The sequence below is a fragment of the Gloeophyllum trabeum genome (genome assembly GCF_000344685.1).
Source record: "Gloeophyllum trabeum ATCC 11539 unplaced genomic scaffold GLOTRscaffold_00007, whole genome shotgun sequence".
In the NCBI taxonomy this organism is placed as follows: Eukaryota; Fungi; Basidiomycota; class Agaricomycetes; order Gloeophyllales; family Gloeophyllaceae; genus Gloeophyllum; species Gloeophyllum trabeum.
In genome coordinates this window covers 498,246-518,391 of record NW_006920416.1, presented here as the reverse complement: position 1 = coordinate 518,391, position 20,146 = coordinate 498,246, and the positions used below count along the sequence as shown (strand labels likewise).

The 20,146-nt window shown below is 53.2% G+C and overlaps 4 protein-coding genes across 4 annotated transcripts; 3 read left to right on the top strand and 1 right to left on the bottom strand.

The window, feature by feature from the left end:
* Nucleotides 1-1,059: 1,059 nt before the first annotated feature.
* Nucleotides 1,060-1,956, top strand: GLOTRDRAFT_41750 (uncharacterized protein; the record flags this gene model as incomplete). The annotated part of the gene is made up of 2 exons (XM_007867898.1): nt 1,060-1,562; nt 1,635-1,956. Coding segments are annotated over 2 exons (825 nt in total), but the record flags the coding sequence as incomplete, so codon positions are not given.
* A 4,967-nt stretch (nt 1,957-6,923) lies between these two features.
* Nucleotides 6,924-8,088, bottom strand: GLOTRDRAFT_76392 (acyl-CoA N-acyltransferase). The gene is made up of 4 exons (XM_007868063.1): nt 7,599-8,088; nt 7,492-7,524; nt 7,139-7,290; nt 6,924-7,085 (listed from the first exon to the last, which is right to left on the bottom strand). Exons 1-4 carry the CDS (start codon nt 8,007-8,009, stop codon nt 6,959-6,961), a joined length of 723 nt encoding a protein of 240 aa, XP_007866254.1. The 5' UTR covers nt 8,010-8,088; the 3' UTR covers nt 6,924-6,958.
* Nucleotides 8,089-8,355: 267 nt separating this feature from the next.
* GLOTRDRAFT_100004 (retrieval of early ER protein Rer1) lies at nt 8,356-9,505 on the top strand. Its single transcript, XM_007868062.1, has 6 exons — nt 8,356-8,625; nt 8,696-8,705; nt 8,766-8,771; nt 8,834-9,023; nt 9,098-9,232; nt 9,311-9,505. The coding sequence occupies exons 1-6, from the start codon at nt 8,557-8,559 to the stop codon at nt 9,381-9,383; spliced, it is 483 nt and encodes a 160-aa protein (XP_007866253.1). The 5' UTR covers nt 8,356-8,556; the 3' UTR covers nt 9,384-9,505.
* Nucleotides 9,506-10,697: 1,192 nt separating this feature from the next.
* On the top strand, nt 10,698-16,793 carry GLOTRDRAFT_138774 (beta-glucosidase; the record flags this gene model as incomplete). Its single annotated transcript, XM_007868061.1, has 37 exons — nt 10,698-10,769; nt 10,826-10,880; nt 10,930-10,947; nt 11,003-11,065; nt 11,114-11,162; nt 11,224-11,244; nt 11,322-11,411; nt 11,488-11,529; nt 11,585-11,686; nt 11,739-11,786; nt 11,847-12,027; nt 12,098-12,107; nt 12,162-12,236; nt 12,305-12,316; nt 12,375-12,424; nt 12,477-12,517; nt 12,571-12,634; nt 12,687-12,715; nt 12,767-12,847; nt 12,909-13,003; nt 13,060-13,096; nt 13,156-13,209; nt 13,265-13,292; nt 13,344-13,550; nt 13,602-13,704; nt 13,765-13,775; nt 13,834-13,864; nt 13,915-13,966; nt 14,009-14,141; nt 14,196-14,335; nt 14,388-14,454; nt 14,501-14,692; nt 15,631-15,699; nt 15,763-15,840; nt 15,887-16,024; nt 16,082-16,691; nt 16,749-16,793. 35 exons carry the CDS (start codon nt 10,698-10,700, stop codon nt 15,947-15,949), a joined length of 2,463 nt encoding a protein of 820 aa, XP_007866252.1. The 3' UTR covers nt 15,950-16,024; nt 16,082-16,691; nt 16,749-16,793.
* Nucleotides 16,794-20,146: the final 3,353 nt, after the last annotated feature.

Here is a 20,146-nt window from a genome sequence, read left to right as displayed (position 1 = left end):
TGGTTCAGATTCTCGTGGGAAGGAGACCTGTACCTTCCTAATATAGGTTGTTTTATGGGTTATGACCCTCCAAAAAGCTATGGGTTATGGGATACGACAGACTTATGGGTTTTTACTATCTACCATGTTGGTGGAAGCCAAAAACCTATGGGTTATTACAGGTTATGGGTTATGACAGGTATGGGTTAAGACAGAGTCGACTGTATAACATCGCGTCGCTGCTGTCTCCTGTGTCGCCTCGTCTCCTCTTTCCATCCGTCTGTGGCGCGCGTCGCACTCCCTGCTTGCCGTCTTCTACGTACACCGGCAACTTCCCCGGGCATTACCTATCTGTTCAAGCGCAAGCGAGTGTTCTCTGATCAAATCCGCCAGGGACCCTCGTTGACTGCTGGACGCTGCAGAATCCCATAAAGAGGCTTTAGTCGCACGGTAAGTTTTGCGGTTATTTTCGATCGGTGCCTGCGCACGGACGGGGAAACCAATGATACGGTTGCGCATAAATCCGTTTATGGAAGTGCACCCCCTGTTAAACCAACATTTTTCTGATGGAGGCCGGTGGCTCGTTGTGTGTGGGTGCTGATGGCAAGTGGCTCCCCGGACGCGGCGTGGCAGATATATTGGAATAAGTTCCGAGAAGTTCTGGCAGCGTGTTTGCCGTGCTGGCATCGAATAATCTTCACGCTATCCCATGCTTCAGGGCCTTCTGCTTCGCTAACACATCCTTACTCTATATATACGGTCGCTGACTCTCCGTTCCACAGCCCTCTATTGACGCCTTCCCACCCGTTTCCGACAAGTCCGATTTTCCCTAGAACATGGCTGCCGTCCACGGTCCCGTCATCGCAGCCCATCCGTCGCCGTTCAGGTCGTCCCACCCGACGCTCTCCCGCTCGACGTCTGCCGCCATCAAGGTGAACCCGGCCATCCACGCATCGACGAGCATCAGCCACCCATCGAACCCGCCGGCACAAACCAATCCGAGCAGTAGCAAGGTAAGCACAAAATGAACCGCTCGTACAAGGCCGGTTGTTGACCATCATCTAGCCAACCCCTGCAGACCCGTTTTACGGCCACGAGTCGACCGCCAAGTTATGTGCGCGGTTCGTCACGCACTTGTTTGCCTGCCCCGACTACCCGCCACCGTCGACGACGACGTCGCCCTCGACGCCCTCGCCCCCGCTGGCGAATTTTATCGCCTACGCCCTCCACCGCACCCGACTACACTCCTCTGTCACATTCGCCGCGCTCTACCTTCTCCAACGCCTAAAAGCCCGCTTTCCTGCCGCTCGCGGCTCCTCGGGCCACCGACTCTTCATTTCTGCGTTCATGATCGCGTCCAAGGTTATCTGCGACGACACGTATTCGAACAAGTCGTGGTGTATAGTGGGTCAGGGTATGTTTGCGTTGCGAGAGATCAATCAGATGGAGAGGGAAATGTGCAGCTACCTCGAGTGGGAATTGAACGTCGAGCCTTCCCTGCTCAAGGAGTTCGAAGCCAAGGTGAAGAAGGACTTCGCTGGTGCGGGACCCTACCCGACCTACACCGTGCCGCCACCCCTCTCGTCGCAGCCAGCGCAGCCCGTCGTCCCCGACGTCAACGCACCGCCGCTTCCCCCCTTCATCCACGAATCCAGTCGGAAACCCTCTTCCCCCAAGCCGTCGTCGAACCCGCTGCCGCCACCACCCGTCCCCGTCCCCACCCCCTACGAGAAACCATACCCTACCACCCCACCGCTCACCCCCGACACGCCCTCTTCCATGTACTCCGACTCGTCCTCGCCCATGTCCTCCTCGCCGCCGACGCCGCCGGATGGCGGCGATATCATCATCGACCGCAAGCTGCAGCTTGTCTCCGACGCGAGCGACAAGATCCGCACGGCCGACGTCGTCAAGGCCCTACCGAAGTCGAAGATCGGGCGCGAGGCATTCGCGTTCGCCGCGCCGGCGGTCTGGTAGGCGCGCGGGGCTCTGTCTTGGGGGTGCTGCTATCTCGGGCACGTCTGCTGTCAACGTTTTGGGCTTACTTTCAGGCTGTTCTTTTGCTTCCTCTCCAGCATTATCATTGTCTGCTATCATGGGCTCGACTGTTTGCCTGTCGATATCTATACGCTATGGCCACCCGGCAGTCTCGATGGCTCCCCCGGCGGCTCCCTAATAGACTAGCCAGGCGCCGTATTATCCTGGCGCCTCTGCATCGCATCGTTCCCCACAACTGGACTGATTTATTATTTTCATTCTCCCTCTCTCTTGTGTCATCGTCGCATATCATCTTCTCGTGCATTTCTCCTTCACTGTCATCTCACTGTCAAATGCTCGGCTCCTCACGCACATGTACTTTTACCATTGTTAATTATGCTCGCGTATGCCATGGGCCCATGATACCGTCACGTAGTAGTATGACCTCGTCGTTGTTACATCCGGATACACACAAACCTATAATACATACAATAAAAATTGCGGATAACAGCTATTCTTTGCAGTGCGATGGTTCTTGGACTTGCGACGTCAACTCGACGCACTGGGACTTAGACTTGGTGCAACTTCGGCCGCCCATGTATTTGGCTACTAGGATGCCCATCCCTGCGATCTGTCAACAATAACTCGGACGGCACTTCATCGTTTCCTCCCTGGGCTTAGCACGGCGCACTAGCGGCGCCGGATATGATAGGAACGACATTGCTTGTCTTCCGTTCTAAGCCAATCCGTCCGTACAATAGCCTCGTGGCTTTTGTAGGCGCATCCCTTTGTCCCTCTTACGGCGCACCACGCCCCGCCCTCGCAACTTTGTATCAATCAACGCGTGCTGGGGTGTCGCGACGCCAGCCCGACTGCTCCCGACGTCGTCGCGGGGTCTCCGAATAGCCCCGCTAGCTGACAATGACATGGGCAAAAATGTGGCGGGAGCCTGTTACGTAGGGCACCTATCGTAGCTGCACGCGTTCCATCGGAACCCTCTGATACACGCTCGGATGTATCTGAAGTCTTCCTCCATAAAGTTCCGTGCTATTGTCGGAGGCCTGTTCTCGTGCTGACGGATATGAGGACGCAAACGGCATGACGGGAGCGGAGGGAAAGAGGGTTACTCCAAGCTATGGCGCTTAGGCTCTGCAATATCATACATGCTCAGACTGCGACGTACAGCGAGCTCCCCGCTGAAGACTCCGAAGTCTTTGGGCAGCGGATGTGATTGAACACAGAGTATCCGGTCCGAGCGTCGTCGACTACATAGCGATAAGCGTACAAAATCACCTCTTCACCCTGGTCTCACCACGTAAAGTTCAGCTACCGTTCTTCGCACTCTCCGAGATCGTCATCCTGGCAAGTAGACATGTGGCCCGGGATATCGAGCTCGCAAGACAGATCCATGATGCCAGTGCCGGGCGCGTGCTAGCTTACGATTACAGCACATCAAGACATCCAACCTAATCAAGGATTTACTGGTATTCTCGAATCTCGAAGGTGGGCGTCCGGCTGCTAGAAATCTCCTCTCGGAAATAAGACAGCCGGCTTTGGTTGTAGCTGTGCAAGTACGCCGGAAAGGTACACAGTCGCGTTTTGCAGGTTGGCGTCGCGCCGCAATACAAGGCTCTTATTATCAGTATCAGGCTGAGCAGACTTGCCGACGAGGTGCACGAAAGTAAGTATCGGAGAGATACATTTCTACGACACGACGTATTCGAATACACAAGGTGATCGTGCAGTGAGGAGGGGCACCCCCGCGTCCCTTGATCCGCGAGGACTATCATTCCCGTTACTTACGACCCGCTCATTGCCTTACCCGTATCGTCTACACCTACTCGTCCAAGCCCGGTCCCGTTCCTGCATGTGGTAGCCTCGTGGCGGCGGCGGTCAACAATCTCACATGCTTATCTCCTCCTCGTGTCGATCGCACGTCGCTCGGCGCTGTTCTTTTAATTATGGACTATGGACGTTGCGGGGCAGCGTTACTCGGTTCGGCCGAACGTACTGGTGAAGGGATCTTGCCGTTATGACAAGAGCGTGATCCATTCCGAGGGTCCTAACATCGACAGTGCTTTGCGTTCTAGGGTCTTGCTTCGAGTCACTGGTCCGCACAGGTTAATTCACTGGACAACTTGCAACTTGATACTACTTGGCTGCGGTGATCATCCCGAAATGACGAAGGCGGCCGTCCCGCATCTGTTTCGTTTGAAGCACTCGATAAAGCACTTTGTATCGAACAAGGCAGACCTGATGTCGGAAAAATCAGAAAAGCATGATATTGCTATACAATGCCAGATAATGCACTGATAAGTCAATCAGGTTCGAGGAGAGTTATCGGGTTCAGAAATGATCGAAAAGCGCGTATAAGCCTCCGTCAGGCTGATCAGGCCTGACGGGGGTTACAAGCCATTATAAGGCATGATAAGCCCGGATAAGGCCATGGGTCCCAGAAATGAGAAAAAGAGGAGCCACTCACGCCACCCGATGGTCATCGACACCACTATCTAAGACGTCACTTTAATACATGTACTTTGACTTTGATTCGAACGAGCGGCCTTGAGTTGAACGATGATGATATATGTAAAGACTCACGATATAACTACTACACTACACAACAATAGCTGTGTAAGTCTCACATTGGTATATATATATCATACATACTGCCTTGCCGCGACTCGTAATTACCGTCGCTCGCGCTCACGTCCTCTGACGTACGGCTCTTGTAGATTTCGCCATAACTTTAGACTTAGATTATAATGCTACCGTAGTCAACATGGCTACGACCGTATTTCAAGATGTTTCCGACGTACAGGATCTACTACAGAATTCCTGTGATATTACAGCACCACCAGAAGCCCCTACCTAATCCAAACCTGACAACACCTGATAAGGGCTTATCAGCCTTGAAACATAACATTATAATGCCTGATCAGTCCGTCAGGTTCTGTCAGGGCTTATCAGTCTTTTCCAGATTTTCCGACAGACAATGCTGTTTCAAGGCGACTACTTCCATTGCTGCTCCTGTTCCCTATTCTTGCTCATGAATGGAACTGTCAACCGTTCCGCTGTTGAAAGCACGAAACTTGAACACTTGTGCATATCACAGCATTCGCGCAGAATGTGCTGTCTTTGCCTGCAACTCTAAAGAAAGCCTACATTGTTGTTATATAATCATGCCAGCACGGGGATCTTCGAGCTGGCGCCCACGTATATGCTTCCTACGACCTTATTTTTGTCTCGGGCTACCATTCACTCATCTGCGAATTCCGGTCTTCGAATATTCACATCCAAGTCCGCTGAGAGGTACAGCGGCACGTTTTCCCGTCGTGAAGGGATTGCCCCGGGCCTTAATCCGGTTTACCATACCTGCTCTGTAAGCAAACCCTGCATCTTTATGTAAACACACCGCAGGTATGCAATGTTGAAGAGGCGTATGTTTGACAGGCTCAATACTATCACAACCTCTGTCCCGTATCCTCCCGGTGGACCTGCTGTATCGATGGCGATATAGCCGTGCGGTTCCAATGGATTTTGGATATCGTACAGCGAGGCCTCGCGGTTTACGTTGCCGTTGGATGGGCGTACCGGCTCTCCTATCTAGGCTGTCTGCGATACGTTACACGACTTCCTTGCAACCATGATGGGAAAGTGCGACGCTGAGGCAAACGGCTTGCTTGCTTGCTCGCTCTGGCAGGTCCTGTATCGTTCATTGATTTCTGAAGCAGCCCTTCCTCCAGGGTTGCCTCGGACGTCCACCGTCTGTCGCAAGCTCGCAGAAACGGATCGACTCCCCCGACCTAGGAAACTGAATCGACGTATGGACACGATGCAAGCTGCTGCCCCGCACTGGTCATCGGCCTGTGGACAGCGCTGCAGGTATATACCAGTACCTGTGCCACTTTGTTGTGCGCTGTGGATTGCTAAGCTTTGCTTTCCTGGACATGTCGCGGTCTTTGCTGAGTTGATCCTAGATACTCAATCTTCCAAGTTGATCTGATCGGCCTCGTAACGGTCTCTGCGTTGGACTTCTGGAGACACAGACCTCAATACTAATCGCGGTTTCGCGGGTGTTATCTAAGTGTATAGATAGGAGGATTCACATCTTCAAACAGATGGAAGGTAGAAGAGACACTAGAAGTCTGACTTGTCTTCGGATTCGGCGGCTCAGGGTCATGTCTACACGTCCGTACATATTTTTAAGGTCACTCATCGTCACTGAACAGATATCTTCGAGCCTGTCACGGCATAATGGGGATATACAGACGCCGAAAACGATTCATTCTATACCTCGCTATCTCGGGCCTTCACGCTCCTTGAGATTTAATGGCGAAGATGATTTCTCCACACTGTCTCCAGGAGCATGAAGAGCCCGCAATGCAGCCCGCACTTCTTCACAAACACGTCCGCACGCTCGCCGTTCGTAACCGCCAAAGGTGCGGCCGGAGTCATATTTACCTCCGCGCGTGCTCCCCGGAGCCGGATGACTCGCTCATCCTGCACTATGTGATCACCCTCTTTCGAGGAGCGAGATGTGAAGAACATACGAGCGTTCTGGTGCCATCACGCCGTTAGCGTCTCCGACGGTGACTCGTAAGTGATTCCCAGACGTGCTGTGAAAAGGATCGAGTCAGGCTGCGGTGCGACCTATTATTTGCCCGGATTTGGATTCTACTCGGCCGACTGGGATGGGTGGGTGGTTGGATGGGTGATCATCCACATAACCATCAGAAGGTCAAGCACCGCTCGTAAGGCTATGCGGTCTTCCTTGCGCGATGCGTCTCCGAGCTAACCTAGGAAGCCTTGAATGGGGAGTATCCAGCCAGGGATCCGCAGCTTATTGTCCGCCTCTGTTTGGGAGGCATACACTGAGAGCGCCTCACGAGGAGATGATCTAGCAGCACCGCCGATGCAGCCGATGGAGCACGTCCGACGGGTGGACGAGCGGCGCGGCAAGGGTTTCCTGCGTTCGCTTCCAAATGCAGCTTGAAACGTTCGATCAATTCGAGAAGCTCTTGTAAAATACCCATGCGTCGACGTATTCCTCCCCCTCGCCATCCTTGCTCTTCAGCCTCCCCGCCTTGGGTATCCGCCCCGCCTTGCTGAACCCGAGCGCTTCCCATATCCTGTGCATATGCACATGAAACACGAATTCATATCTAAAGCTAGATGGGCTCACCGGACAGACGCGACGTTGGTCACGTAGACAAGGTTAAACACGCTCGCTTGGTATCCCAGCTGCGGCGCGTAGTGCAGGTAGGAGCGGCCGAGCACGGGGCCGTACCGCCGCCCGCGGTGGGTGGGGGGTATCACGAAGCCGGCGTTGCAGATCTGTTACTCAGCGCGGTCAGTTTGTTCGCCGGGCATATGAGGGAGAAAGCCGTCTAGGTCGATGTGCGACCATCATCGCTGTCATGACTGGAACATCGGCCGAAACCTGGGACTGACAGGTATTCTTATATACAGAGTGTTTGTACCCAGGGATAACGGTGTTCTGACTTGGTCATGTCCGAGGGATGGCCATCAACTCACATGAGATGATCGTCCGGGATAATTGGGCTTCACCTGTGAGCGTATCCCGACCGCAGCGTCACCTTCAGACACCGATTAATCTCATTATCCAATCCAAGCACACTCACGTAGTAAAATCCTGCCACACAGTCCCGCCACTCTCGCGCGCCCTTCGCTTCACCGAGCCCAAGCGCAACCTCACGGCCGTCCTCTACCGTATCAATCTGACTGGTATCACCGTCTCCTACGATCGCGACGAAGACATCGGCAGCGAAGAAATACGCCTCGAACGCCTCGCGCGTGTATACCTCCCCGGGCGCGACCTCCTGCGGGTACGTGAGCCCGCCGTCCACCTCCTCCGCGAAGACGTGCCATAGGTAGTCGAGCAGGTCCTCGAAGGCCTGTGCATGGGCGAGGTTGAGGTGGTGAATGGTCACGTAGCCTGTTGTGGCTCCGTCCTTGGATTGGACCGTCCATGCTGTGGAAGGCAGGACAGTGTCGGGTCGGCTGCGGGTTTGGATGGCGCCGTATGCAGACATTAGTGTAAGCAGCCGAGACTCGTTGCAACCTCAGAAGGGGGAACCACAGCGGTCGAGAAATATACAGCCTTTGACTCAGAACTTTCGAAATTTCCCGTCGGAATTCCGGCGCATGTCCAGTAAATTGCCAGGGTCACTTACACGACCGCTCTCAGCAGATCCCCTTCGTCCGAGTCTTCGACCATCGCTTTCATGCAACACCTCCAGCATTATCAAAGTCTTGCAAAGTAAAATAGCAACGAAAGTGAAGAACAACTACAGCTGAGGAGGGGGACTCGCCACAGTAGTTCCAAAATTGGCGCTGTCGGCGTGTCCCGCAGCGTTTTATTCCCAACGCCCACGCCAGCGTCCAGCTCTCCCCGCCGGCCTGCCCGTCTCCCTTCTGCCCCTTCCCTTACGATATTAAACTACGAGGTGACACGACAGACAAGACAAGATGATGGAGAGCGAGCAGCCCTCAAGTGGGCCCCTGGAACCCGTCATGCAGCACGTCGCGCGGCTGCAGCGGCAGTACCAGCAGCTGCTGGATAGGATCACGCCGTTTGTGATGTATAGGTGGCTGGGGACGGCGGGGTTGCTGGCGCTGTTTGCGCTGAGGATAGTGTTGTCGCAGGGGGTGAGTGTGCTTGTTTGTTTCGCAAGGGATGGCTGTCTAATCTATGTCCGGCGGGGTTACCCTGGTTTAGTGGTATATCGGTGCGTCCGTTGCGCTTGCAATCAGCCATATTGAATTCTGAGAGCTCCCATTCGATCTAGTATGCTGTGAGCCCCTCTCCCTATCCCTGGTCCGGAAACATAGTCCCTGACTTAGTAATGTCCCGAAGACGCTCACGCCATCTACCTCCTCAACCTCCTCCTCGCCTTCCTTCAGCCGAAATTCGACCCGTCCCTGCAGGACGACCTCATGGCGGACGAGATTGAGGAGGGCGGCGAGGACGGGCGGAGCGCGCTGCCCAGCGCGCGCGACGACGAGTTCCGCCCGTTCGTCAGGCGGCTGCCCGAGTGGCAGTTCTGGTCAGTCTGGAGTTCAGCCTTCACTGAAGTTGCGGTTGTGTTGATTAGGTGTGGGTGGGGCGTTAATCATGTAGGTTAAGCGCGACGAGGGCGACGCTGATCGCGCTGTTTTGCACGGTGTCGGAGGTGTTCGACGTGCCCGTCTACTGGCCGATTTTGGTTATGTACTTCTGTGTGCTCTTCTTCCTCACTATGCGCAGACAGATTCAGTGAGTTCCTATCTTTTCCGCTTGCCTAGCATGCCCTTTTCTCCCGGAACGCTGACCCTACCTGCCTCTTTGCTCCAGACATATGATCAAGTACAAATATATCCCCTTCGATATCGGGCGGAAGGCGCGCTACGGGGGGCACAAGTCATGACACATGTGTGCATGCACCTGCATTTGTTTCGGTGCCAGAAAGTATCGTAGATATGTTTAGATGGGATAGGCGTGCCGCCGGTTTATACATATCCCTTAATATGGATTATTTGGTATATCTTCGTCTTATGGGTTTGGTGCGGGCTGATTTCTGTGAAAGCAAGCCGCGGTGCTATATAGGTTCTCGTGCAAGGCATAGGGGGGTAAACCTGTCTTTTGGGTTGATATGACCGAGTTCCAGTGTGATACTCAGGTCTCCACGTAAGGCACAGTCGACTTACTGGTATACCTCGTCTCTGGAGTTGCATTGATTGGTGCGACCGAGTCTCAGGCGTATTATCAGGTCCGTTTACAGAAGATGAGAGGCCCCTGAGCTCCAGCGTGCTCTGCATCGGCGGGGTACTCCTCTCATAGACTTCCACACCGCGAAGCTGGTAGCTGGTAACAGCATTATAACCAATCTGAAGTGCCTCTGGGGCGGTTGTGACTTTACAAATCCAGACGCTTCCACGCTCAATCCCCCTCAGACTTCTCTGCGGGTCCGCGCCGCGCTATATTTGAGATACCCCCTCTTGGATTACCACCGAATGCCCTGGCGAAGTCTCAGCGCCTTTGCACATTACACCTGCCGCTGCGCCTCCCTCCCTTTCCCCGCATTTTACTACGCGACGGCCTTCGCGGTTACGTTGTACGGGCCCCGCTGATGCGTCCCGTCGGACAGGAATCCTAAATTCTGAGCGCGGGGTCTGCGCGTACCCCTCATAAACGCGTGACGTCACGCGTTTCCATCCCAGCGATGGTAACAACTCTTCGAATCCTTGACTCGGGGCCCACTGAATTATGCATATCAATCCGCGTCCGTCCCACGTCTCGAAAGCTTTTCGCGACCAGACGCTGTACGTGTCGTTGCGGGAGACTTGTCGTCAGGAGCCGTAAGTCGGAAACGAGAGAATGCCCGGTTTGCGTGGTGGAAGCGCTTCGTTGCTGGGTAAATTGCGCACATGATTGTTGGTTGACGCATCTTTGCGCTCTCGACGGTATCCGACTGACCAGAAGGGGGCGTATTACTATCACGGGCGTCTGTGTGTTCTGCGAAGCAATATACTTATAGCGGTGGTCGTCAGCCGCTGTCGTTGTCCTCCTTTCGCTCCTTTCGTTCTTCTCCATACCCTTCCGCCTTCTGAAAGATGAGGACTTCTGCTTTCTCGTTAATTCTCGTCGCTCTTTTACCATTTGTAACGGCTCAGCGTGGTGAGTGGTCCTGGTCGTTCTGAGCTTCAGTATATTGATGTGGAGTTTATAGAGTGAATATGAAATGGAAGGCGAGGGATATCACTTATGGGCTGGGACAGCGGCTTCGCAGGAGTGGGACGCGGCATATACGAAGGTGCGCCTATATGATTACACTCATGCCTGACCCTCAGCCTGAGTAGACTTGCCCAGGCTGAAGCAGCCGTCGCCAATCTCACTCTGAAGGAGAAAGTCGTGCTCACTACCGGTCAGTCTGCGTCCTACTGAGTACTAGTCTATCTCATTCTGTCACATAGGCAAGGGCTACTTTACAAGTGCGTCAGCGCGCCGTACGTATAAGTCGGCTCAGCTTAGATTGACTGGAAATAGGTACTTGCACGGGCAACATCGGGTCTATCGACTCAATCAATTTCCCTGGGATATGTCTGCAAGGTGCGCGCCACGCTGTAGGGTGTGGAGACTTGGACTGAGTAGACGCAGATAGCGCTCTCGGCGTGCGGAACACCCAGGGAAACTCGGCGTTTCCTGCGTACGTGACGCATGTACCCCGTTTATTTTGCTGTATCCTGACCATGGGTCTCCTCTTTTAGCGGTATCAATGCGGCCGCCACGTCAGTCCAGTCCCCAGTCCCCAATCCTTACTCTTACTCAGAAAGAATGCTGATTCGGCGTAAAATATGTATGCTAGATTCAACCGCACATTGATGTACCAGCGCGGGGCGGCGATGGGGGCAGAGTTCCGCGGGAAAGGCATAAACGTCCAGCTCGGCCCGTACATGTAGGTTTCCCTTCCTCGTCGACCCCGGCGCTGGGTATACGCGCTGTATTGAGCAGACATTCCTGACGCACAACAGGAACTTGATGCGCCTCCCTGCATCCGGCCGTGCATGGGAAGGGTACGTATGCCAGTATCACGTTGTGAATCGAGAGCATGCGCTGATAGTGGCGTAGCTTTGGCGCGGACCCCTACCTTACCGGGGAGGGCGCGTACCAGAGCGTCCTGGGTATCCAGTCGCAGGGCGTGCAGGCCGTTGCGAAGCATTTTCTCAACAAGTACGGTTTTGTGTACCATTCATCAAAGTGAGACTGATGTATGTCTCACTAGTGAGCAGGAACGCTCGCGTGCTTTCAGTTCGTCGAACGTGGATGACAGGTAATTTTCAATCCTACGATGGTCCGGCTGTATTGCTGACGAGGATGTCGTGTTATGCAGGACGGTGAGTGCTAAATCGTCCCTGAATTCGAGAAGACAAGGCTGGCTAACGAGTGTGCAAGCAACACGAACTGTACCTCCACCCCGTGCGTCCAACCCACCTTTCATCGAGACAGCCTCGCTCAACCTGCACCGACCTGTAGTTCCTCCGCAGCATCCAGGCGAACGTGGCAGCGGTGATGTGCAGCTACAGTAAGTCTCCCCTAACACTCACAGTGTACGGTCGCTAACACTCTTTGCTGTACCCGAAGATCAAGGCCAGTAGCGTCGTTGCGCGAGCCTGAAAGCACGGGAGGCTGAAAGACTACACTACAGTGAACGACACGTACGCATGCGAGAACAACGCGACGCTGCACGGATACCTCAAGGGCGAGCTCGGCTTCCGCGGATGTGCGTATCCCTCCCTCCCCCACTGCTCCCGTTGAGTCTCTGATTCTGATACATGGCGCCCGGTCCAGATGTTATGTCAGGTCAGCAACGCTGATCCATCTCGTGCGGTGGACTATGACTTACGGGCGGACTATGCAGACTGGTACGCGACGCACTCTACCGCGGACGCTGCAAACCACGGGCTCGACGTGAGTGGCGCAGCGGGGTTTGTCTCGATGTGGGTGCTCATGCAGGTGGTAGGTTACCATGCCCGGCGACGTCATCCCTGGCGGTGGAATCAGGTGACGACCCTCCGTAATGTTGCTACGCGGGATATCTGATCCTGGATACGTAGCTGGTTCGGAGACTCTCTGGTGCTCGCCGTGGACTTAGGGAGCGTCAACGAGTCGGTCGTCGATGTCGGTCAACTCTCGTGCCATATTTGCTGCTATTACTGATAACGAGATGCAGGAAATGGCGACGCGTGTCTTGGCCGGGTGGTCCGCACATCCAATATTACGTGACAGAATGCGGCATTAACATGTGTGCAGGTATCTCCTTGGCCAGGACCAGGGCTTCCCCGAAACGAATATTGGCTCCAGCGGGCCTGACGTCCAAGGGGACCACGCCAGGTCGGTCTTCGTGTAATGTGGGAGATACGCTCTCGTCATGAACTCGTGTTTGTTGGAGTAGCTTGATAAGGACCATCGACGCCGCCGCCACCGTTCTGCTGAAGAACGACAAGGGCATGCTGCCGCTCAAGTCGCCGAGGTCAATCGCGATTATAGGTACGTGTTGTAGCTGTATCTGAGTGAAGGCGGTGGGGTTGCTTACTGCGATGAAGGGGATGGAGCGGGGTCGAACCCTTCTGGACCAAATGCGTAAGTGTCTCTTCGATTTATAGTCGTATAGTCATGCTCAGGCAGGTGTCACCTTTTAGCTGCGCCGACCGGTCGTGCGACAAGGGTGTCCTGGGCATGGGCTGGGGTAGCGGGTAAGCGTACGCCTGGGCCTGAAAAAGAATAATGATTTACAGCCCTTGCAACAAGGACCGCCAACTACCCATATTTGATCGCCGTGAGTCTGAGATAAGCTCCAACAGACTTTTTCCGAATGTGTGTCCGTCAGCCCGTGGATGCAATCACTAACCGGTCGAAGGAGACCAACACGACCGTCGTCTCCTCGCTGAGCGACAGCGACCTGAAGGCCGCTGCCAAAGCCGCCGCCGGCGCGTCTGTTGCGCTTGTCTTCATCACGGCTGATAGCGGCGAACTGGGGTACATTGTCGAAGGCACTGATGGTGATCGCAATAACTTGAACGCCTGGCATAACGGGGTGAGTCCTTTCCTAGGAGTTGGCGGAAGTTGAGTCTGATGGGGAGGCCAGGATGATTTGGTCAACGCGGTCGCTAGCGTGAACAATAACACGATCGTCGTTGTCAACACCGTCGGGCCAATTCTCGTCGAAGCGTGGATTGATCACCCTAACGGTAAGAGACATCGCCTATGGTCGTGAGGGGTAGTCCTCTAACTTGCCGATGGACTGTCAGTGACGGGTCTCGTGAGTTGTGATCTGATGCGTGCGAATGACACTGGCCTACTGAGTTACTCGATCCTAGGTTTGGAGCGGTCTGCCTGGCCAAGAAGCAGGTACGTACAATGAGCAGACAGTGGACAACATTATTTGTTCATGAGAGTAGGAAATGCGCTTGTGGACGTACTATGGGGTGATTACAACCCGAGGCAAGTCTAGTAAGTGCCTCTGGGTGCAATAACTAAACAGCTCCACCTTAGTGGACGGCTACCCTACACCATTGCCAAGAACCAGAGCGACTACCCTGCCCAAGTAGACTTCGATATTTCCTTGTCGACCATCCAGATTTCATACAATGAAGGCTTGTTCATCGACTATCGTCATTTCGACGCTGTGAGTGCCGCAATTCAAGAGGGCCCTCTATCTTCAGCTAACGTACCATCATAGGCCAACATCGCCCCTCGGTATGAATTCGGATTCGGACTATCGTACACAACGTTTGATTACTCAGGCCTGAGTGTCAACGGCTCGCTAACATCTGGGTCAAACTATGATGCGACCGTCGTGGGTGCCTCGCTCGATGCAGCGTACGTGTCGGTTTATTGGTTTGCTATTCCATATCTCACCTGGAGAGTACAGACTTCACGAGACGGCTGCATCCGTGACCTTCACCCTTACAAACAATGGCACTGTCGCGGGGCACGAGGTCAGTTCCACTACTGCTACTGTGCATGGTATCTGAGTTGTCACAGATTCCGCAATTATACATTTCCATGCCCTCCTCTTCGAACGAGCCGCCGTATCTTCTGAAAGGTTTTGACTCGATCTTCCTTTCACCGGGCGAATCCACACAAGTTACACTCTCTTTGTCTCGTTACGATCTGTCCTTCTGGAACGCGGAGACACAGAAGTGGGAGGTTCCACAAGGTTCCTTTGGCATCACTGTAGGTGCTAGTAGCAGGGATCACCGTCTCTCTGGTCAGATTGCATCTCAGTGATATGCTTCAGTGTGAAGGGGACTTGAGACTCCCTTTATACGCAGGAGTAGTCTGCTGTAATCACCAGTCATTCTTTACTAAACCAAGTTATATAAACTCAGTCACGCTCACCGATGCTGCTACGAGCCACGTCTATCATAGACAATCCGCGTTTGCTCAAGTCATGATGCATACGTGGGCTTCGAGCCTACACAGACAAGAACGTCCGAGGAAGCATCCGGCAGGTAATCAGTTCACGTTTCCGCACAGTTTACTCTCGCCCACAAGTGTTGTCTGCCTTAAATGTGCTAAACAGCCTATGCAAGTCGTCCTGGATAATGCTGCATGAATAAGATCATGTAAGTAATGGTCGTCCTTCGTGGTGTTGTTTCTGCATGCCCGAATGCTGATTAAAATCCACTTCAGCTGCCCTGAAGGGTATTTCGGATCTTGGGACATCGAATTTGTTTGAATCCAGCTTCTCGTTTGCACGGTGCCTATACTTCATCAGGATAACGCGACATCGTGACCTAATCGCCAAAGAAATAGAGATGATTTGTTGATGATGGCTATCCAACTGCGCTGACGTGAGAAAAGTCCCTGCAGATTTAGATTTCCCTTCGCTTCTTGAAGGTCTTTCTTTAGAAATGGGAGGGAATGTGGTGACACGCAGGTGAGAGTAACTCGGAGTATCGTTATTGTGTCTGATCATACGTCGTCCGACCTGCGCGCCACAAGCGCTCTGGCAATTCTCGGGGTTTATTCAACACTGTGCACGAGATCTATGTTAGCGCTCATTCGGTGGAGACATCGGTCATTGAGCTACTCCAGTGCTAACCTAAATTCCGTCGTAACTAGTAGGACCGCCAGCCTCATCTTTCTCCTTGCTCCTTCAATAACGTCAGGCTTCTACCTACGCTGGAGTGTTCAGGATGTCATCGACCTTGGCGACTGTATTCAACCTGACTATCAAGGTATGTTCGCATGACATACCTGCTTAGGCTTGGCAAATCCTGCACGGAGTCACTCGCCTGTAGACGCTTCAGGCAATACCAGATCCGGTATCGTCCGCCGTAATTGGCTTGGTGACCGAGATATGGAACGCTGTCCAGCAGGTACGAATTGGCGAGGGACGGCACTTCGCATTGCTAAAGAATATAGGACACTGTCCTAGACGAACCAAAACAGGCACCAAGTCCGCCTCCTGTTCCAGCGCGTGTGTGAAACGTTGAGCTCCCTGAAGGTACCGCAAAATTACGCGGATGACGCCCTGCAGCAGGCGGTCGAGCCCCTCGTAAGGTATCTCCTCATTGCCCAATCGTCTTGATTTTCCTGAGCCTTACTGCGCCGTCAAAGAACCTTGGAGAATGTCCTCCGTTTCATCTTGTCAGAACATCGGAAACCGTTTCTCCGCGCCGTCCTGAACTCAACCGATCTGAAGCTCAAGATTGAGGAGCACGAGAGGCATATCTGGACGGCTTGCCTCGGGTTTCAAAACGCTGCGTTGCTCACGGCTAACAAGAAATTGGACGATTTATGGTCTTTGATCAATTCACAGCAGAGCCAGCAGAATGCCGCAGCCGCACAGCAACTTGCAATCGCACAGGATACGTCTGAAAAGCTGAACATGCTGCGTTCCGCTATTGCATCAACGAGCTTCTTGGATGAACTGTTGGCAGCCATGCAGGCTGACCCAAGGCATATGGTAACCGCTATGCAAGCTGTACTCGAGCGACAGGAAACCGGCGCCATTCAGCTTCGGCCAGAGGAGTTGGACTTCCTGAAAGCAGGTGTCAAGCGACTCCGCGCCCAGATGCACGGAGAGAAGATAAAAATCAGGAGCTGGACAGTGACCAGTTTCGAGGTTGAGAGGGGTTTCTTGCTTGGTAATGATGTGACGTCGACTATTCGGGTGGGAAGGTGGTTAGGAAGTAACACGGGAATATTAGAGCTTAAAAGCTCAGACGTGGGTTATCCATACCTCAGCTGTGAGAGAATACCACTGATGCTTTTCGGTTCTAAGGCCGTGCTGGAAGCCGTGAAGGTAATGTCCGCCATTCTTCCTTGACGGACCGTTTCGGATTCAGGACACCCTCCAGTCCTGGAAAACCTTGCGCTCGACCCGTATTCAAGGTGATTCGGTCTCACAGTATAGCATAAGCACATTGCCCTAACGATGTCATTCTGGAGGTTTACTGGGTGCTTCCTTGACCGACACCCCTCCCTTCATCCTGCTTCCCTATATGCCGGTCAACATATTGGACTTCTTACGGAGCTGTGGAGCACCTGATTATATTAGATTGGTTGGTACAGCGCGACGTGCCATGTCACGTATTGCTCATGTTTCGCGATCGTAGGTGTCGAAAATCACGCGTGGTTTGGATTATCTTCACAATCGGGATCCCCCAGTTGCACACGGAGGGCTTCGTCCCGTAAGACCCTATGTATATTCGTAGTAACGTATTGAACATATTTCCCCAGGCAACCGTTTGCGTGGAGCTGCAAGGCGCTGTGAAATTAATATGTACCGGCATCCGTCTCTCCGAGCTTGTGGCAAGCGATACAGATTCAGAGACTTCATTGCAGCGGTCACTCCTTTTCTGGCGAGCACCTGAATTAGGAGATGTATCTGTGCTTGGGACTCCAGCTGGAGACATATACAGCTACGGACTTTTGTTGTCTTCGATGCTGGGTGTTTTACAAGAGAAACACGCGAAGTCCCCATTTGATGGCCAGGCACTCCTCCAGAAGCTCATCGAGCCCTGCCTGAATCCGAATCCTGTGGCCCGACCCAGCACCACCAAACTGCTAGAGATGATCTCGGGTGCACATCCTACATTGCGGGAAGGGGATATGTTCTCTGGTCAAGCCTTATCGGAGGTAGAAGAGGTTCCGAGCGGGCTTGCGGAACGATGGAGGCTTGTCCCGATTGCTAAGCAGGCGTATGGCGTGGTCGGAGTCGGTCAAGATCCCATTTACCTACTGACGCCGCCTATTGATGGTGCAAACGAGAGCCCACTGAGACGATTGAGCTTCGAAGTGCGATGTCACGATCAAGGAGCCGAAAACACCAGTGAGTCTGATTCACCTACCAGTAGATGCCTGACATAACCTTGACAGCTGCGAATCCACGTGATGGTGCATGGGCTTGGGTCGAGGTTGCGCTGCATCGCGATGTGCCATTCGAATCAGGCCAGAAGACAATGGAAGTTGATCTGGAGAAGCTGTCCCCCGGACCTTGGAGAGGGCATATGGTTGCACCAACCCGTTGCGAAGTGGTCCGCTGCCGCTTCGCTGACTCAACACCCAGAATTCATCGGACGACTTTCGATCATCGACATCCTCTCGTACGTCTGGCAAAGAAAGGAGACCGGGTCGCTCTGTATCCGAAAGCTGCGTGCGTCCACTTGGCGATTTCTTACTCATTACGTTGATATTTACACCGCGCCTACACAGGTACCCTGGTTGGTTGTGCTACATTTATTCAGCGGAGGTCCACGTTGTCACAGAGTAGTAGTTATCCCTGTTGTCCACCTCGCCTGTTCATTAGCCTCACCCCATGGAGTCCCATCCCGGAGTCGCTAACCATGCAGATGGCACTTGCTTTGCCATCTGCTCGTGGACCTGACCATAATATCAGCATTGGCTAGCCGCTGCCTTAGTTGACGCTGCAGCCGAAACGATGAGGTTGATTATTTCAGCCGACAACTTGCTTCTGATTGTCAGTGTCGCTCAGTGACTCGGTCGGTCGTGTAGCATGTTATACATGACCAGAAGGTCATCGCGTAGTAGACTGTTGATTAAGAAGGGGCAACCTAGAAGGAGCGGGCTCTTGGAGAATTCCACAGGCAAATATGTCGGAGATTTCCGTCACTGCATATAATTGGATATAATCCGATAATAATCCTTCGCTCCAATGATACAGTGCTTTGCATAAAAGTCCGGAAACCGCGATTCGCGAAATGTTGTTTGTGCCAGCCAAACAAACCTATATGGGGTAGTCGATCACCGTAGCGCGGGCCGTTGACTGGTTGGCGGGACGCTTCGACATCCATGTATGAGGGTCGTTCTTGGGGGATTTTGACCTCTGCGTGCTCGATATCCTGAAGAGATACAGATCGGAGCGCTATTCAGCCTTGAGACGGGCATTTGTGTCCCAGGAGTGATATAGGCTGACTCGAGGACCGTCGCGCCCTCGGTCAGGTGTTACCGTACAAGGTATTATTTGGCTGGGACAAACAGAAACGCGCGAAACGCAGTTTCCGGACTTGTATGCAAAACACTGTAATCCTAAGTACGTGTCAAAGGCGCTCACGCATACTCGCGAGTGTGGCTTCGCACGTTCCGCTTGTTTCCGACGAACGTCAATTGGCCACTGCCTGAAGCTGCGCCTATGTGGTCCTGCCTTCAAGCACATCCTCGAGCTCACATATAAGCGCTCATATTGCTGGGTGTTGCTTTATCTGACTCGGAATCGTCTGGCATACGTCAGGCTCGTCGCAAAGGAAAACATCAAATATCCACCATGCGATCACGATTGCAGCGGAACTTGATACATGAAGGCACGTACATCATAACCATTGCAAGAGGAGCGGAAAGAGGCATGAATTGTATGGACTTGGCTATGGAGACACCGCGATGATGCCTGGAGTCCGTCGCTCATTCAATGCAACCACAAGCTGCATTGGGCGGTTCTTGCTTCACGTCAACACAGCGCAATGTGATGCGCAAGTAGGAGTGGTAGAATAGATCAATATAAACTTTGATTAGCGACAACGAAACGAAGAGACAACGAAACGAAGAGACAACGAAACGAAGAAGCACTTACTACACTGCCAAGGAGGTTTAACTAATTCGTTTGAATCTGCAGCGATGAAATCTACCACAGTTTTCTTTAGACTTGTACGGTGGCCGAGAGCCGCCAGGTCTAAGTCACGCGTGACCAATGCGCTGTGAGTTGCTGACGTTGTGCTTACAGTTTGAAGACCCCGGATACCTTGCCAGTGCAGCGGTGTGACGGCCCTTTTAAGTACTCTTTGCAACCTTTTATTCTGCTCCTCCACTGTGAATGTAGTCGAAGCTTTTCCATTGAATCTAGTAATACATATTTTCTACTAATTTCTGTTTTCTTGGGTGTTAGGTGCTTGCAGTAATTTACCCACTCGAGTGTAGACATAGAGGCCCGAGGGATCACTAACGGGATGGTTGTATAGTGTTGTTTTGCCGGCGGCCCTAGTTTAAGTCTCCCGAGAACCCCTTCCTGTATAGAGACGCCTGCGCTCACTCGGAGTGCTACCTGGTGGCCGGGTAACAGACAATATCATTACTGGACCAGGTTTGAGGCTTCGCGGCACCGTTTTGATATTGTTCTGGGTCGTCCACTTAGATTCAGTCCTTCTGAGCCGCCCTTCACAACATGAC

Excerpts from the sequence above, each read along its gene's own strand:
- GLOTRDRAFT_100004 (XM_007868062.1), top strand. The coding sequence starts at position 8,557 with ATGTATAGGTGGCTGGGGACGGCGGGGTTGCTGGCGCTGTTTGCGCTG. Across the intron at positions 9,024-9,097 it reads CTGCCCGAGTGGCAGTTCTG|GTTAAGCGCGACGAGGGCGA; the intron begins GTCAGTCTGGAG and ends TTAATCATGTAG. Across the intron at positions 9,233-9,310 it reads ACTATGCGCAGACAGATTCA|ACATATGATCAAGTACAAAT; the intron begins GTGAGTTCCTAT and ends TCTTTGCTCCAG.
- GLOTRDRAFT_76392 (XM_007868063.1), bottom strand. The coding sequence starts at position 8,009 with ATGTCTGCATACGGCGCCATCCAAACCCGCAGCCGACCCGACACTGTC. Across the intron at positions 7,525-7,598 it reads GTGTGGCAGGATTTTACTAC|GTGAAGCCCAATTATCCCGG; the intron begins GTGAGTGTGCTT and ends ATACGCTCACAG. Across the intron at positions 7,291-7,491 it reads ATCCCGGACGATCATCTCAT|ATCTGCAACGCCGGCTTCGT; the intron begins GTGAGTTGATGG and ends GCTGAGTAACAG.